General features: G+C 30.7%; 1 protein-coding gene across 15 annotated transcripts in view; it reads right to left on the minus strand.

Annotated features, from left to right (window-relative positions):
• Window positions 1–238: 238 nt before the first annotated feature.
• The window catches only part of mub (poly(rC)-binding protein mub), a 259,626-nt gene continuing 240,488 nt past the window's right edge, over window positions 239–19,376 (minus strand). For 6 of the 15 annotated variants that reach the window (XM_088205214.1, XM_088205213.1, XM_088205216.1 and 3 more), the window contains 8 exons: window positions 19,060–19,227; window positions 18,588–18,695; window positions 18,391–18,510; window positions 16,108–16,344; window positions 11,876–11,969; window positions 11,171–11,295; window positions 10,950–11,104; window positions 7,451–8,126 (listed from right to left, as the gene is read on the minus strand). In XM_088205214.1, coding sequence (XP_088061340.1) covers window positions 7,799–8,126; window positions 10,950–11,104; window positions 11,171–11,295; window positions 11,876–11,969; window positions 16,108–16,344; window positions 18,391–18,510; window positions 18,588–18,695; window positions 19,060–19,227 — 1,335 coding nt within the window. In that variant the 3' untranslated portion in view covers window positions 7,451–7,798. Of the gene's footprint in view, window positions 5,296–7,450; window positions 8,127–10,949; window positions 11,105–11,170; window positions 11,296–11,875; window positions 11,970–16,107; window positions 16,345–18,390; window positions 18,511–18,587; window positions 18,696–19,059; window positions 19,228–19,376 lie in introns of those variants that run through there. The other 9 variants (XM_088205225.1, XM_088205224.1, XM_088205223.1 and 6 more) reach the window with 4 other exon arrangements.

Consider the following 19,376-nt stretch of genomic DNA (forward strand, 5'->3'; position numbering starts at 1 on the left):
TATTTATTACACAATTTTGACTTTTGTGAGATGATAAACCTACACTATTTTTCCGCATTATGCAGACATTCACAGTACAAAAGTTTTGACCTTTCACTGTGTAGTATATTTAGCAAAGTTTAAAGGCCTTGAAGCATCAGAATGACCATCATATAGGCATATGTTATACGTATGTCAGATTTTCGACCTATGCAAGTAGTTTGGAACGGGAAAGGTAATTCAAATCAAATACCGTTAATTCTATTTACACACTTTATTCAAATAATGAACATAATAAATAATAATAGATGACAGAACATATTCATTTAATATATATTTAATATTTTTTTATATATGTAATAATTCACACTTATTAACGTATTTATGCAATTAAACAATTTCTGATAGTAAACAACTATAGTGCAAAAATTTGTGATTTTCGTACTAAATTGCACCGTATTATATAAATGTATTGCCTCGAGACTGTTGCTCTGAATCTTTCGTCACAAACGATTTTTAGTAACTGTAAGTTGTGCAAACGTTTCAAAAGCTTTGCAAAGCTCATAACTCGAGCTTCGTTTGTGTGTACATAATACATATTTTATTGATGTATCGAATGCATAATTCACAAATAGAAATTTAAAGGGATCCATTCTCTAATAAGCATAGGAGGGTGGTTTTTGATTTTATTTACTTTGATTCGAGTTAAAAAACATCTATACGCCCTCCATGCACTAGCCAATGATTCAGTCTTAAAATGGATGCCGACAATATGCCTCTTTATTGACTTTATATACAATATATATTTAATAATTAAATATCATAAATATATACTGTTTGTATAATATATATTTATTATTTTTTAATAACTAGATAATTCAAAAAAGACAACATTATTCTCACAAATACAATAAGCTTAGATTGCTATAGAAACATTTAGACTTTTAACATAAATATTATTATTTAATAATAATAATAATAATATAATAACTAGATTTTTATATACGTGACGTATGAACTTCTAAGTGCAATAGTAACAATATCAATATTATTTATTTTAATCATTTTTTAATTTATTATTATTATTATTCAATTTAATAATTTGAACTGAACTAACTTTGACCTATGACACAATACAGCACTTCAAGCGCTTTATACAGAATGGCACAAAACTAAGTATTAAAATATTAGAAAACATGAATTTTAAAATAGTGAGGAAATATGTCACAGTTATTGAATATTAAATTCCCTTTGCCTTTTAAAATGATTATTATAGAAAAAAGTAACTATCTTGAGTTTGTACATTTTATTGCAACGTTTCATAACAATAAATTTAATAAATATTTATATCAACTTAACAATTTTTTTATGATACAAACTCATGACATGTATCTTGTCAGTGCGAGTTTATCGGTATTATATTGTAAATCTACTGCTGTAACTTACTGACATTCATCCGATAACTATATATTATTATAGTCATGGCAGTGGGAATATATCTGTGATTTGATTTATAAATATATTTGAGTCATCAGTAAATCAAATAAAAATCAGTTTTGCACCATCCTACATGAATAATACATATAAATACAAATAATACTTTTTTTTGTTAATACATTATATACTACATACATGATATAGTCCTCAGCGGCGTAACGGTCCGCTTTGAGCAAAATTGCAATAAACACGATTAGGGTTTATCACCACCGTTTCTCAAATGTTCAATTTTCATTATTATTTTAGCTACAACAAAAACGCACCAAGCGCTCACACAATTCAGAAGCCTCAATCCATTTTTAATAAGCGATAGGGTTGAAAATTGTTACCCTGATATTTTGGCCCGATTGCAAAATACTACCCGTTAGAGAAGAAAAAATACTTTTTTTTTTGCAATCACTTTCAGTCTCCTGTTTTTTTAATGATTTATACAATCTATCTCCGATGATCAATGACTTAATATACAATTTACATTTTTTAAATTTATTCTACACCTCCCGATTTTTTTGTATCGATACTTTGATGCGCCTTAAAAAAATGTTCTAAAATCCGAGGTTTTTCACAGGTCACGAGAAAAACATTATCTAAAAGCGGATTGTGTGAAATTCGGTTTTGTTCAGATTTGAGATAATCGGTGCAAGGAGAAAAAAAATCGTAATATTTATTACGAGACCCTGTTTTAATTAAAGGCTATATATATATGTATGTGCGGATAAATTCGGATTAAGCTTGTATCGTTTATTATATAACATACGTTCAATAAATATATTTTGATTGATTAGGGGCAAATCAAAATCAGGTACGCCTACGTAAATCTGCGCTCAATTTCTCACTATCGTCACCGTCGGGAATAATCAAAGCGATCGTCTTGGCACGTGTCATTTTTTTCCTCGTTACAACTCTAATCACAGCTATAAAAAAAATATCCGTATTCTCGTCGCAAAATACAAATCTGCCCTAAATATTTCAAAGTTATTTATACGATTTTTACAAAAATTACACAATAACCACTAGACTCACTTACACTGAGAAGCTCTAACGTTTTGTCATGATTGCCAACTTGTCATTTTTTTTTCATAAAAGCGTTATTTACTAACCCTATTCTTTATTTACTTAACGTCTTCGGATCTTTCCATTTTTTACAAAAAATATTTGGCACATTTTTAAAAAATTAAAAAAGTTTTAAATTTGACTAGATCTCCACAACAATCACCAAATTAAAAAAAAAACTTATAAATTAACAAAAATCAACAAACGTGTCTTTTGAATTATAAATTGCACTTAAATTCACACAATTAAAAATCACCATTTTAGTCATATTTTTTGGTTCACAACCTCAGCTTTCGTCCTTGGACGTTGAGCTAATCATTTAAATTATTTTTAGACAGCTTTTGGCGTTTAAATTCAATTTAAGCAGCACACAGTGTTTTTAGGAATATTAAATTTACAATAATCTTAGCTCACCGAAATTTTTGAGAATAAAATTAAATGCAACAGATCACACTATTTTCCATAAGTTCAATGATCCTCAAAAGACATACGTGGTTTTAGAATTGCAGCAAATATCACTTTGTGTGTGGTCTTGTCTTCTCCAACCACTATTTGACATGGCTATCAAAATCAAAGGCGTACAATATTTTTTTTAGATAATTCAAACACAAAAGTCGATCACTGTGTAGTATTTTTTTAGACAAATCAAAATGAAATATACAGAATTTAATCAATATATCAAATTAGGGCAAAATTTCATCTAGCTTTTAGAGCCGTCAGCAACGTATACTAAAAACAAAATTTCACAGCATGAAATTGATTCTATTTTAAATATCTTGTCTTCTCTCACCACTATTTGATATGGCTATCGAGATCAAAGATGTACAATATTTAGTATTCCATCTAAAATATCACCATGCGATGTTTGAATTTATAGCCAAGAGCATCTATCCAGTTTTAAGTGTCTCTTCAACTTCCATTTTCAATGGTGATAACGAGACACCTTTGTATAGTTTCTTTAATGGTCATAGGTTTAGCTAGATGAATTTTTGATCAACAAATATACAATTTTTATATATGTATATATATATAAAATACAAACAAATACTGATAAAAAAATTTACCTCTATCCCTAACATCACAAAATGGCTGTATCAAAATACCACTATACGTCGAAGCATACATTCTACAACATACGCACGCTGATATGATATTTGATGATATACACCGATGATAATAATACAGATATGTTAAGTACATGAAACTGTCGAAAACGTCGACGATGATGTACTATAAAACTAACGAATCTTTAAAAAATACAATAACTGACTTAGAAAATATATATTGTATGTATATATATATATATATATAATTAACCTATGTCTAATATAATTGCTTTATAATATATTTTAAATTTATAAAAGAACAATAATAAAAAAATTAATTAATAATGATAATGATAATAAAAAAAACAAAACGTAAATTAAAGCTGAATAGATTTTGATAATCTAAAAATTAATTAATAGTATGTCTTTTACGATCTTTTCTATCACTAAAGCTTTTATTTGCCGATCGTTCATAAAACCGAGATTTTCCGTCCGATAAGGAAGCATCATCTTTTTCAAGATTAAGTACCCTGTTTCTAAAATTAAAAATTGATTATTTATATTTAGTATAATATATATGATTATATACAATTGCAATTTTAGTAATACGTATCTAAAAAAATGCTTAATAATTTTTGGCAACAATTTCACATGTAAACAAAGACGAAAAACAAATTGGCACATTATTATTATTATTATTCGCGCTGTATTTTTATTTAAAAAATGAGCATCCGAATGTTATATTTTTTAAGAATTTAACGTCAGGAAGACTACGTTTACCAAATAATAAAAATATGTACCATATTTTTACTTTGAAGATTTGGATATTTTTACGAAAACAGATTAACTGGATGTAGTACATCGTTTTTACAATATTTATAACATCTATTTGACACAATAATTAACCACAACAACGAATATATAATTAAATAAAAATAATAAATCTTTGGTTTTGATCCCTAAACCAATGTTTTTTTGAACATTTGTTTCATTTAATGTAAATTTTCTTAAAGGATTTGATCCCGTCAGTTTCGTATTATATCATGCTCACCATATTTTTCTTTAGACACAATAATGTGAATTCTTAATGCCTCTTTGTGGCACTTGAGTATTTACAAATTATATTGTCATTAAACCCTCTCACTCATATATATATAATATTTTCCATTTAAATATAACTAAACTATCGTCTATATACTATATTTCATATAGATTTGTATTTTGAATTATTAAAAAATAAAATAAAAAAAAACAATCACTACACCTAAGATAACATTATTAAAAAAAATTCAAAATAGTAAATATTCTTGATATGCGATACCCTAACTATTCATTAAGACATTCCAATGCAGTCATTTTCATTTATATATTTTCACTAGTCGTGCAATTTTTTAAAATTTTAAATGAGATCAAAAAGATCTTATAGTCAAACTTTCATAAAAAAATTTGACAAAAATACACATTTCGCCAAAAAATTATCTAAAATACTAGATTTTTTTAGATCAATAATGGGCTTTTGAGTGCAACGCCCTGATTGCTTCGATATCAATTGATTAAATTTGAATTTAAAAAAATGACGCGAATCTAGAACTAAAGCTTTTTTTCTCGAAGTTTGTACTAGCGTGCCGCTTCTGTCGTTCAATGAATCGGAGCTTTGACTATGTGGTTCGGAGCGATGTAGTGATATCCGGCGATCGGCTGACCAGTAGTCTCCATAAATATTCTGAAAACCAAACGGTCACGTGAATAATAAAATTTAAGAAGTAATAAAAAAAATATGTATTCAAAAATGGCAATCTGTATCATTAATATTATATATTAGGAATATAAAAGACATTATTTAATGATACAATTAAAATTAAATATAAAAAAAAAACAACAAAAATGATTCAGATTCATTGCAAAAAAAAACTATATTTTAAAATGTTAATCTTTTTAAATATATATAAATATATATACAAATTAAATTGTTAATCGAAAGAGGTAAAAATATGAGATAAATATGAAATGTGGGGGAAGAAAAATATTTCTCTCTCGGGACTTATTTAGAAGGTAAAAGGTAGGCTTACCGGGACTTGGTTGATTCTCCTGAACAGGCAGGAAAGTGGTTATATTTTGGAGACAGGTCTTCCCATATTGATTGGATTTATATAGCGCTTTTAGGATAGTTTTTTATTTGGTTTCGTCCGGAATGGTGTGGTGGAAAGAGTCAGCATACAACGGATATCCGAGGTGATGATTAAAAAAGTAAAGCATAATAATACACAATTCATAATGGCTTAAGCTGTAAAATATAAAATACATGAAATCATTTCGCGTGTCTCGTGTGTTGTGCCTCAAACGGGACGCTCCGAGATAGTCACAAAAAAACGGCACATATATCATATAATTAAATCAATAAAGCACAATACTACCTTTAGAAAACTTACCTGAAATAAAACACTATTATATTCACATACAATAAAGAAATAAAATATTGATTTAATCAATAAACTTTATTCATAAATTTGTAATTCTATAAAACAGCTGTTGTAATGCCATAGATCGACTACAGTTCTATCAACTAAAAAAATGTTAACATAGTAATAAAGTATGTCAAAAAATTGAAATAATACGGAATAAAAAAATCAAGTGACTTTACTGCTGTCTTTTGGTTTGCGAAAATATATTTAGTATCATATGACATACTTATTTTTATTAGCCTACATTATCACTAACATTATTAATATGACATAAATGAGTCAAAATACTTAGTAAATATACATATATATAAGATAGAAAATGCGTGTACATATTTGCCGGCTGATCGCTAATCGCATTTGCGATATCATAAAGCGATCAACGGCATATATGCTTACAAGCACAATGAACAAAATATCAAAGTGAACAATCGGCGATTACACACACAAATTTATGTAGTACAGATAAAAAAATGGCATAAGTCTCATACAATAAAACTCAAAATATGATATGAAAACATTTATAAGCGACTTACACATTCAAAAAACTGCTATTTAATACATAGACTAGCGTCTAAGACTCAATATTGATTTTTTTCGAGTGTTACAGTTTGGCACATTTGTACATCAACAATAATAATAAAATGATATAATATAAACTTATATATTAATTATTTTTATTTGATAATCGTCAATGAATGTTACATGACGCTTGATAGGTTTTTAAATACGAGGATGAGACAAATGAAGCACAATAAAAATTCAATTTATACGAATTGGGTATAGCAGTAGCTTAAAATGGTTGCTGCACTTACAACATGTAACAAAGTTTAGGAGCACTCATTTGTTTTATGGATGAATAAAAATTCAGTGTGGTGAAGAAAATTTGTAGCGATGGAAAATATGTAAGATAAACTTTTTATTTCATTTGACGCACCCTCGTATAACACTCAGATTTTAGGATATTAAATGCAAGCAACATAAGTAATAAATAAAATGTATCAAAATAATAAGTAGTCGAAACGTTGAGATTTAAAACGATCGTTCTAAAAAACTTATTAACAATAAACGAGAAGTGCACGTATAAATTATGCATAAATTGACTAGATGTCGCAACGTCCGCATAGCCAAAATTTATGCCATCTAAATCTGAAAAAATCTTTACACAACATTATATTATCAATGTGCCAAAAAACATTTAATCTTAATAAACTATTTTTTATCATTAAAAAACATCTCGATTATTATCATCATCATCATCATCATCATCATCAATAAACACTGTTTTAAAAATTCAATACATTCTAAAAAATAAATTGAAGTAAATTTCAAACCTTGGTCCATATCAAAGCACTTGATTTGTATTAAAAATCTATACGCTTTTTATTCTCACAAACACATTTTAAATTATTTTATATGTTTATTTTCATTTTTATTTTACCCCGATAATCTGATTAATCTTATCAGCTACAAAACTAAATGATTATACAATGTTTATTATAAGTATACTTATACAATTACGCATGAAGTCATAAACATTTTTTTCATATAATAAACGATACAAATCACACACAAAAAATAGTATCAATAATAATCGTAATAACACTTTTTTTGAATTAGAGTGAACATAATTCATTGATATTGAGATATAAACAGATGGAAAATATCTAACTAAAATGATGATGAATATTTGATACATGTAGTTTAATCCATTGTGTATATAAAATATTCATCCTTAACTTAGCGACGATGAAGCGAGAGTGCAACTCAATACGGGTTGAACTTGGTTCGTTCCGATTTAGACTTTGACGGTTGGTCCGACGACGATATCGGCGGCGGGGAGCGGGTGCGCGCGGGGCCCCTGTGCGGTCGGTGCACGCCCGTGGTCTGAACGGGCGCCGCCGCCAGCAGCTCCGTGAGCCCGCCGAGGGCCGAGAGCGAGCTCAATGCGTTTAGAGCGCCCGGCTTAGCTAATAGCTGTGCCAACGGAATGGCCGACGCGAGCGGGTTGGCGCTGGTCGTACTCGAGCTGTTGTTGCTGCCTTGGGTGCTGGTGCCGGTGCTGCCTTCCAGGTTGGCCTTCTGTAGTTCGACGCTGTGGAAAGAGAGAACAGGTGGCGGTGTGAGGGAGAAAGATTGGGATAAACATGATGACGAGATTTCAGGGCAGGCTCAATTCGAAAATTGGTTCCATCACTCAACAGACATACAATGGAGAGCGAGAGGTGTTTCGGCGCTTCCATATAAACAAAGAAAAGAAACAAAAAAACAGACTTTTTCAACATCATGGAAGACAAGCTGAGAAGACCGGATAGGAAATAATGATTGTTATTTTTAATTTGCATCTTGTAGTTTTTTAAAGACGAACTGTTAGATGATGTTTCCAATATACTTAGCGATGAATACTAACATAATACAAAATTTGCACTGCAACATTCTACCAGTTTATGTGTAATGTATGGATGAATTTGATTAGAAAGAAAGATTAAAAATGTGTTACGTAAAAACAATCAATATACCCAATCAGTATTTTACTAGCAATATTTCGTAAATAAATCGATAAGCCGATCTAAAGCAAAACCAAGTAGCTACAACTGACATATTTTAAAAATATAATAGCCGAGATATGAAATGGCAAATTTTAGGTTATTCCCATTTATTTTTTATATTAAATCAACCTATCTCATTTATATATAATATTCTGGCTTAAATAAGTACGCACACAAAGAACTCGATGAAGTGTTTCATCTGTCATTACAAATCTCGATGTTTTTGATTAGACTATTTGGATTATTTTGAGGTTAAAATTTTTTTATAAGCCCCAGATTGACTTTAAAATAATTTTGTTAAGTAATCTATTTATTTTTGCACGGATATGTGTACGACTGTGGAATTTAAGCTCTAATTCTCCAAGTTTTCAATCAGTTCTGGATCTAACTTAGGTTATTTTGCATAATATTTAACACAACTACAAGATTCACATATGTTGCAGTTAGAGCACTATTATCAGTGAATTAAAATACAGGGTTCGTTTCATGACGTTGCCTTGTAGAACTACACATTTTTTCTCTTGTTAGTCAACAGCTTTAGTTCATCTTGAATTTAGTAACCAGTACAATAAGTCAATGACTAATAACTGAAAGACCTGAGTTTAGATCCAATATGAACCCGTCTTTTTTAACTTCTATCGTATCTGGGAAATCCGAATTAGTGATTATTACATCATTTTATTAGGAGTTTTTAAAGATTTTTCTAATCTCATGGATGAATGTCGTGGCATTTAATAATTATCGAGCTAGGTCGTGTATATGTTTACTGAGACTCATCCCTCAAAAGAAGCGAATGAAAAAAGAGACCTCTATATACCGTGTGCTCCTCAATAGGCCAATATCCTGTTAACCCAATAGTTTTATTTGGTCGATTTCAAGCAGATAGGGCCGAAATAAATAAAATTGTTTGACTTAAATTACTCTTCGCGTAGCATGCGATCCTACTACAATGTTAGGCATCGTATTTTATGTCTAAATAATTTTATTTGTTTATTATAATGGTCAAATTTTATGGTAAAAATATATGACTATCGGTGAAAATCAATGCTGACGAATATTATTGTGTAGTACTGATTGTGCACAAGGGACAGAGTATGTAGAATTAAAATAAATAAAAACAAACTACTAATTTACTATGTAACTATATGAATACGACTTTCTGACAATTAAAATGTGCGTTGAGATACAAGGAATATGAACCATAAAAAAATTGTATGAGCAAGGACAACATTTATTCCTGTTCTATTGTAACTCATGTACAATGGTGCTGATATTATTTAAGTTATCGGCTTTATTATTGCACGGCGAGCGTAAAACAACGGTAACTGCATATATAACACTGATCTTTTTGCGATATTATTTGCCAACTCTTTCTACAATGATGATGTCAGATCTGGCAATTATTATCAAAGTAGCAAAAGCAGATTCATCGGATTTCGGCAGTCAGATGATTATTTATATATGTTTTTTTCATTTATAGATTTTTAAATTTACTATTTTACGTTGATAACAATCAATGTGCGGTGAAGTGTATGAGTAGAACTTGTGCATTTGTTAAGCGAAATACATGATAGAATTTGCAGTGAAGTTAAATAGTTAAATTATTTATATAATAAAATTTATAATAAGCATGTGAGTAGTAATTATCGAGTACAAAAATAATAATAGAGATAGTGATCATTTGATTTCCGCTAATCAGGATACATGTTGTGAAAACAAAACAAAAACTAGAACAAACTGAGTAGAAAAATAAATGATCACCTAAGAAATTGCAACTGATACCATGCCCTGAATAAATAATATTTACATTCCATACATACATAATATGTATTTTATTTTTCAAGTAAATAATAAAATAAATAACAATGAAAAAATGATAGAAGTGATTCGATTAATCCTTAAGCTGCAGGATATTTAATTGAATTAATTTAAATATACCAAAAAAAGCTCTTCCTGCAGTTTAAGGGTTAAGCTATAAAAACCGTTATCGGAAAATAAATCAGTGATTTGTGAGTCGATAAAGGTTGAACAAATTAGTCTTCTGCAGCTGCGGCTGGATCTGGATTTTGGACGTGTGATAAAACATTACAAGCGCGGATATGTGGGTAGTATAAATCGTTGCATATGGACCTGGAAACGTCTCAGGAGTGAGACAATCATGGAACGAATGGAATGTTTTAATCGCTAAAACTGCGTCCGGCGCCTGGCTGTAAGGAGAGATTAGAGAGAGAAAGAGAGAGAGACACAAAAATGGCTACGGATGAATACACGTCGTTTTCCTTAATACTACACAACCTCGAGACTTTTGACGTTTCACACATGGACACAGAGTTGTTACGATTGATAAAATTTTAAGGATGGACTCTAACCTCATGTTGATCAAATACTGAGCGAGCCCCACGGCGTCTGGGTTGCCTGTGATTGTTATTGTGCGGTCGGTGGCTCCGCCTTCGCGTTCCTCGCAGTTTGAGATGCGTATCATGGCACCGGATATCTGTCTGATCTCGGCAATCTTGGTACCGCCCTGTGTATCAAAACGCAATTGATGTAATTTTTATTATTTCGTGAATGCTGCAATTTTAATGCTTACCTTTCCGATGATGCAACCAATGAGTTCATTGGGAACAGTCATTTCGTGAGACTGTTGATTGGATGGGGGCTGGTTGCGGTTTTGTGAGGAAGTACGGAGTTGAGATCCAGCGAGAGCAGCAAGAGCTATAATACAACAAATAAAATGAGTGCAAACATATAACATATACACATTTTTGGGTTAAAACTATAATTAAAGACATAAGTGTGCTAGTTTCAAGACACCAGAGCCCACTGCACAAGATTTTGCTGCTTCGAATAACGCAATATATAATAAATATTTAAAAAAATGTACCAGTACAAGTCAAAACTTTTTTATTAAAAAATAATTTTTCGAAATTCTCGCAAAACTGCCTGTTTGTCATGCAGCAAGCGACGAAAAAAAGACCCGTGGATTAGGTGTTAATTTATTTTTTACTATTGTCTATAAAAGATCATTAAATAAATATAAAATCAAGTATAAGAATATCTGGCATAAGACACAACTATACTATTATGATTTAAAACGGGGGTTTCAAATCATTTTAAGAAGCGAACAGATTTGTAATTTTGAAATCTGAATGAAAATAATATTTTATTGGAGTCATATTCGAACATGTATATGTCAAGTTTACGTGGACGATAATTGTTGTCAATGATCTCTGTATTCCTGTACATTTTTTTGATCTAAAACAGAGATACTATTATAAATTTTAAAAGATCTTACCTGCAGGATTCAAACCACCGGTGTTGGCAGGCGTCAATCCGCCCAAGCCCAGAGCGGCCAGTCCGGCCAACGGACTTTTAGCCAATCCTCCCATCTGCAACGCAACCAAATAAAATTAAAAACGATCTTGCGCCTCACTCTAAAGCACACACTATACTTTAAAGTCAATACGAAAGTAAAACAAGGTCTTTAGCTTATCGAGTGCCATCGAACAGAAGTATAATATATGATTTACGATACACATGAAAAGTTCACAAGCAAAATACAGATCAAAAAGAAGAACTTTGTAAACGTATAGTATAGAAAACGATAATGTGAAGTTATATATTATTTATTTTCCTTGGCACCGTTTTCCCTCTGGCACAGCTGGGATGGGAGATCGGCTGGAAAAAGGTCACTTGAACACGGAATATAATATTTATGTGTATTTTATATATATTAAACATAGGCACGCGCGTCCTGCAAAGCATCTGCATACATTTGTGTCTTCAATAAATGAGGCAAAAAAAATGAAGATCGGTACGAGGGACCACTTTTTGGATACTTCGGAACGGAGCTGATGACACATACACTCAATGGATAGAGAGCACAACATTTGCAGATGCTTTTGGTGACGCACGCCAGACACAATCACATCATAAACATAATATAATATGTATAATCGAGAACGTTGTGAGTTTACAGGCGGTGCTGCCCACAAATATATATTTCATTTAATTTTTAATAAACTCTAAAACCAAAACATAAAAATCGGCTAGTATTAGCAAAATTTTACATTATACACAAGTAAATAAAGATAATATACATTTTTTTTTGTAAATAAATGAGGAGGTTCATATCAAAACTTGTCTTATCCGCAATTAAATGTGCTATCAAATAACGCAAAAAGGGGGTAAATTGACTATTTATCTATTTTTAAAACAAATAATGATTCATCCAACAACTAATCATTCCTTATTAAAAATCAACTCTGTTTTAATTGTAATTTTACAACGCTACTTTTAAAATTTTAGATATAAAATAATATGAAAAGATAAAACTGAACATTTTTTGTATCATTTCACGAAAAATAAATCAATTCTTCTTTTCTACTGAAATATCGTTTCAAAGGGATAAAATGAGTTTTGATATGACCCGCCTCATACAATAAGACAAGTACTGTGCATATACCGTCGCAAAGCCATGCACTTTTTGTTTTAAATTTATAACTTATGACTCGATACGTTAATTTGTTTAGAACCGGCAAAATCTATTCTTTTGTACAAAATAAATAAAGATGGAGTATCAAAGGCAAGGCAAAAAAGGCTTCAAAGGAACATTTTGGATGCATTTCGAGGACGTATTCATTTTTTATTTGATAACACAACTTTTTGCGTGGTAACCCCATTAAAAAAAAACATTATTACAACGTTTAAAATAACATAAACAAAGCCTAATATTTTTTGGAAAAGTTAATACAAAAATTAATTACCTTCACGCAAAAAGTAATATTGGCAGTGCCAGAAGAAACAGATTAAGCTGCAGAATACTACGTTTTATGACTGACGTATGCAATGCTGTTACGTAACATGTATATTTATAAATATATATAAAAAAGTAAATTAATTAAAAATAAAAAAAAACAATTAGTAAAAATAACTACAATTTGTTAATATGAAAGCTCGGAAATAAACAATGCAAATAATTATGATTGATTATATATATATATTACAATAATAACACTACTAAATCAGGAAAGAAAAAACAATCTATCAGTGCAATATGTGGTTAATTGACAATAACGATTAGGTGTCACATAATCAAGCAGTCTTTCGTGGTTATGATATGAAAGATGAACATATGCGTATCATTTATTACAGTACATAATATTTACATCATATGCAACATAAAATTTATATATATATTTACAAAATAAATCGGACATCATCCAGGGGTGGGGGTGTACATAATTTCATTTTTCTACGGGGTGGGGGGGGGGTCAAAAGCGACATCATACACACTAGGAACCAATGTCTACTCGTTCAGTCCTATTTGATTTATGAACCATTAGTAATTTGGAGAGGGGGTAACATATAAGCGGAGTCAAAGTCAAACCGTGTAATAATAAAGACATATCAGATCCAAGTGGGGGGTGGGGGGGCAGCACCAAGCGATACTCATTCACCTTTCCCAGCGTTTGTCATTGATTATTTATATAAATTCAATTTATTCCAAAAATTGGGTCATAATTTTTTTGAGTGAAAAGTTGAGAGCCACTTGTTGGTGATATACTGAAAGTTTATCCTATATTATAAGTTAAATTGTACAATATATACATACATAGTGCAATTATAAATTTGATTAAAACAATTTATGCCTCTTCTATACTCTCAAGGTAAGATATAAGTTTAGGATCGCTAAAAACTTGATTAGTCATCACTTGAAAAATCACTTTTTCGATCAATCCGATACCATTATTTACTGTTTTTAGAAGTATTCCATTTGTTACTTTAATTTTAAGTACACTGTAGATTATAAGATGACTTGCCCAATTTTATCTTAAACTAAATCGCTGATCGCTCCATAGTCAACCTTTAAAACTTCATTTGAGTAAGGTTTTATAAAAAAAATATCACACATGACTAATTCTGGACAGTAATATGATAATAAAAATTAAAAATTACACGCCGAATATCGTTGCTAAATAGCAAAGGTGCTAATCCAATCCCATGCCAAATTATTGTATTAGGTTTAATTGATTTCAATAGTCCATTTTATTCTCATTTATAAAAAAATATTTAGAAGTAATAGTACAAAAAGAGGATCTTTATTTTTAATTTGTACAAAAATATATTGTTAGTATTTCTATACTTACATTGAATATGCATTTAACATTTTACAGTCCGACGATTGTCATTTGTTAAGCTATCGTTGAGAGCTGGTGACGCAAATATGCGTCATTTGTAAAACTATCGTTAACCTTACATCTGATTTATTAACTTTTATAGAATCATCAAAAATACCCTACTTAATATCAAATTTTAGAAATGTTGAGTTTCGATGTTAAGTTATGTCAGATCAAGCCTTTTAAAATTTAAAAGTATTACTTTTAGCATTATAAAAAATAGATATTTTTTATCAAAAATAAACGAGTTTAATTTTTTTAGAAAATAAAACATTCAAATGAGCTAAAACGGGAAATTATCTCTATTTGATATATTAGCATGTATATATTGCAGTAATAGCAAGATGCAAAAAAAAATATTTTAAAATCAAAATCAACGTTGAAAACACCTGCCTAATATTCAAATTTCTATTTGCTGAATTGTTTCGCATTTATTGCAAAAAAAACATTTACTTAAAAAGTGGTGGTGATTTTATGAAATAGATAAAAATGTGATATTTTCAAAAAAAGATAGCATTAATAATCTAAATAAAATAAACAATGAAATCAATATAACAGGTGCGTAAATTTTTCATAAGTCAGAATAATATAGGAGGGGGTGAGTCAAATGAAAACTTTAAAAGTGCGATAAAATTCAAAACACAGCTCTATCACATAAGGTGGCAAAGTTAATTTATTTTTTGAGTTGTGAAAACAATTAATGAATGAAAGTTTAGTATGGTGATGCACGTCTGTTACTGTAGCAAGTGTACACATGGAAATAGCATGATATTCTACAGTTCCAGTGTTTTATAATTATGAAATTAATGTTTTAATGCATTTTGATACACTTCGAAGCAGAAGGTGAAGGTTTTCTAAGAAAGATTGACACTGGAGATGAAACCAAGGAATGACACCATACCTTCTTTGCAAGAAAGATTATTCTGGTTCTCTTTTGGGATGAATGGAGGATGATTTTGGAGCACTACGTACCCTGAGGTAATGTTTTACTATTATGACATATACAGATCTTCAACCTACATCTGCCACGTTTGTCCTCCCTGTTTCTCAAACTCGAATAATTTGGCAAAGGACTGTATAATTAGGCATGATTCATCAAAAAGTAAGAAATCCCTATGTTGTGATCTCGTAATGTAACATTTTCGAGACACTGGCATAATTTTTTTTATTTTTACACCTCTAGAGGTCTTTTTAGTGAAATAATAATACTCTTACAAATCACTCATGGACTCAACGTGTTATCGTTTTGTCGACAAACGCAGGGAAAGCGAGACTGGGTGGGGGGCGGATTTGATATTATTGATATGGGGGTCTTTGGGCAATAATAATATCCCGCCCATAAACTCACGACATGTTCCTGATGGTGTGGATGAAAGTGCGGGTGTGGGGGCGGGTGCGGATGCGGCAGCAAGTGGTGTGGCGGCAGGGCGGCCAACAGCGGCGTGCCTTTCAGCAAAGGATCGGCCAAGCCACCGTGGAGTCCCGCTGCACCGCCTATTCCCACTACTCCCAGCCCCGGGCCGTACATGCCCGTCTGGCACACTCCGCCCGCCTGACGCACAGGCCCACACTCAATATATGCATGCTTCGCGTGTGTGTATAACAATATTCCAGATTTTTTTTATATATTCAACATATTATATTATATATATTTGACATAGTACATTTTTATAATGAATTATGGTTCCTTTTAAAAAATTTATATATATATATATATATATATATAGATACGTATAGGTGGTTCAAGTTTGGTGAGAGAAATATGAAGCAATTCGACGATCGTCAGTCGTAAAAACTAGCATATATTTAGTCAACAACAATCAAAAGTACTGGACAATATGCCACTTTTCATGATTTGATCTGTGGTAAAATATGCTTTTTAAAATATATACTTGATCAATCATGGATTGACAGCAAAAAAATATAAATATTTATTAGTCATCTCATAAGTTTTTGTGTAGTTAACGTATTGAGCTTTTTATATAATACAGATAGACGAACATGTTAAACTGACAAAAGCTAATAAACTAATTTACAGCAAAAATATGTTGAATACAAAATTAAGGTTGTGCAGTTCAAAATATGGTAACAAATAAGGGCATTTTTTTTCATGGTAGCTTCTCTTTCAGTATAAAATAAAGCTGCTTTATTAGCTCATATTTAAAAAGTAGTACAAATAAAAAATATATAGGTCGCCCAATATTTGTTTTAAATTAAAATTTTCATTATTGAAACATTACCGACGGTAAACCAAAAAATTAGCTTCAGTTGGACTAATGCGGACAACAAAGCCAATATATTGGCTTTTAAGTTTAAATTTGTTTGGAAGCATATAGTTTTTAATCAATAAACTTATTAAACAACTCATTATTTAAAATAGTCATGAGGTATTTGAAGATGTTAAATAATTTACTTTATTTGTTGGACTAACACAGTTGACTGTAAGCCAATATATTGGCTTTACGTCTACATTTATTTGAAGACCATCAATTTTTTTAACAACTTATTTATTTTCAATAGTTGTGAGGTATTTGAAGATGACAATAAAACCAAATCGTGATTTTGGTCTCCTTTCTAACACTAGGTTTACGGGCATAAACCCATCAATTTGACAATATCATTAAAAATAGGTATATAATGACCAGATTTTCAAAAATAAAAATAGTGTTATTGTATTTGCATTGTTTAAATATAAAATCGTAAAAAACCCAAAAAAAATACTATCTGATATAAATCAGCTTTCTTTTTGACCGATCGCCAATCATTTATTTTTCATATTCTTTTATAATGAATATGTAATATAACATGCATGTAAGTGAACATATTATATTTTCAATTTGAACATATTTATCATATCAGGTCATCAGATGATTGGCCGAGTCAATAAAATTAAAATATAATACTGTTAAATATTTTGTTGTTGATATTATAAAATACAACATTATTATTCCTCTTTTATTAAACGTCAAAAGGGAAATGCTTGTATACCGTGAATGAGCATACATAAATTCCATTTACAATAGAGAAGAGAGCTCCGAAGCAAATTAAGTGCAGTACTCTTATCACTATTCTTTCTCAAGAATCTGACACAACAGATTATTCAAGTGATTTCTGAGAATTGGGCTGAATTATGAACCATAGTAACTGCAGATATAAGCATTTCAAAATAGAAAACAAGTAAAATACTAAATAGAAATACTCATAATCTCTAATGAAAAATACTGTAACTGGCTAACTTAGTTCTTGCAATATCAAGTACTTGGCAATTATATTAATTATCAATTTTTTACACTTATTGCATGTAAATATGAATTGTTTATTTTAAATAAATACAATACAAATGATAAATTATATCTAAATTACTTAAAACGACATGTTTGTCAATTAACATGTTATTGCAGTAGTTTTGATAAAATCAAAAGAAAAAATGACATTGAAAGTTTAACAAAAAAAACCAACTAATGAGATGACTTGATAAATATTCAGCAACATTTTTGCTGTCAATAATCTAATGGCAATTAAACATAAATCCACTGATGGAGCAGATCTTATAAGAGATCAACTGCATCGTTAAGCTTTTCGAAATGAGAACGATAACCATCATAAAACAGTAATAAAATTTGAAACATACGTCTTGCGCCGGCACTGCATAGTTTCCTTGAATGGTGTACGCCTGACCGCCCGCTAATATTACTGGTCCTCCGACTTGCGGCTTCGGGCGGTACGGAATCGTAGCACCTTTCGGGGGGCTCTGTTTACAAATAAACCATAAAAAAATTAATCAAATCAATCTTTATGAACATCGAATTGGATGATTGTGATCGTCACCTCTAGCATCACGCAACAAATGTGATAGATGCACTGAGTGATAGCTTCGGATGTACCGCTAATAGTCACAGCCCTTTCAGTAGAATTCGGAAGCATCTCACCCGCCACCTGAAATGCATAACATTTGCATTAGAACTATTTTAATCCAAATTCATACAAAATCATATATACATAGATCTCAGATCTCATAATCATTGATCATTAGGCCCGTGCGAATCGTAAACTCCCATCGGTTGAGCAGTACGTATAGGAGCACGTGGAGAGAAGTTACATTTTACCTTGAAAAGGTTGAGCAATCTGAATCAAGGCAAAATATTACTCGTCATTTTGACTCCACGTGTATACGTCCAGATTTGCCGATAATTTGTGGCAAATGTACCGAAGGAAGTTAAACGAGACGACCACCTTCTGTGTAATTTTTTCATCATTGGGATTATTAGTTAAATAATATTGGAAAGTTTGCATAAAATACCTGAATACTTGCTCCGGTGACGTCTCTTATTTCTTTGATTTTGGAACCCCCCTTTCCTATAAGTGAACCACATTGACTGGCAGGTACAATGAGACGAAGCGTAATTGGGGGTCTTGGAACGTTGGAGCCAGCTCCAACGCTGCCGAACTCTCCAAACTGAGAGCACCACTAAAATAAAACATGTTAATCTCAATAACTTATAAACTTATAACAACTAAACGGTGTTTGAGTACGATATAATTTTAGCTATTAGTGTTTATTCCCCTTTTATAATTTTGACATAAAATAGACCATGAGCAAAGCGTTCATGTCTCAAG

The sequence above is a fragment of the Plectrocnemia conspersa genome, unplaced genomic scaffold, assembly GCF_051122295.1.
Source record: "Plectrocnemia conspersa isolate PC_06_02 unplaced genomic scaffold, ASM5112229v1 ptg000002l, whole genome shotgun sequence".
NCBI classification, from domain to species: Eukaryota; Metazoa; Arthropoda; class Insecta; order Trichoptera; family Polycentropodidae; genus Plectrocnemia; species Plectrocnemia conspersa.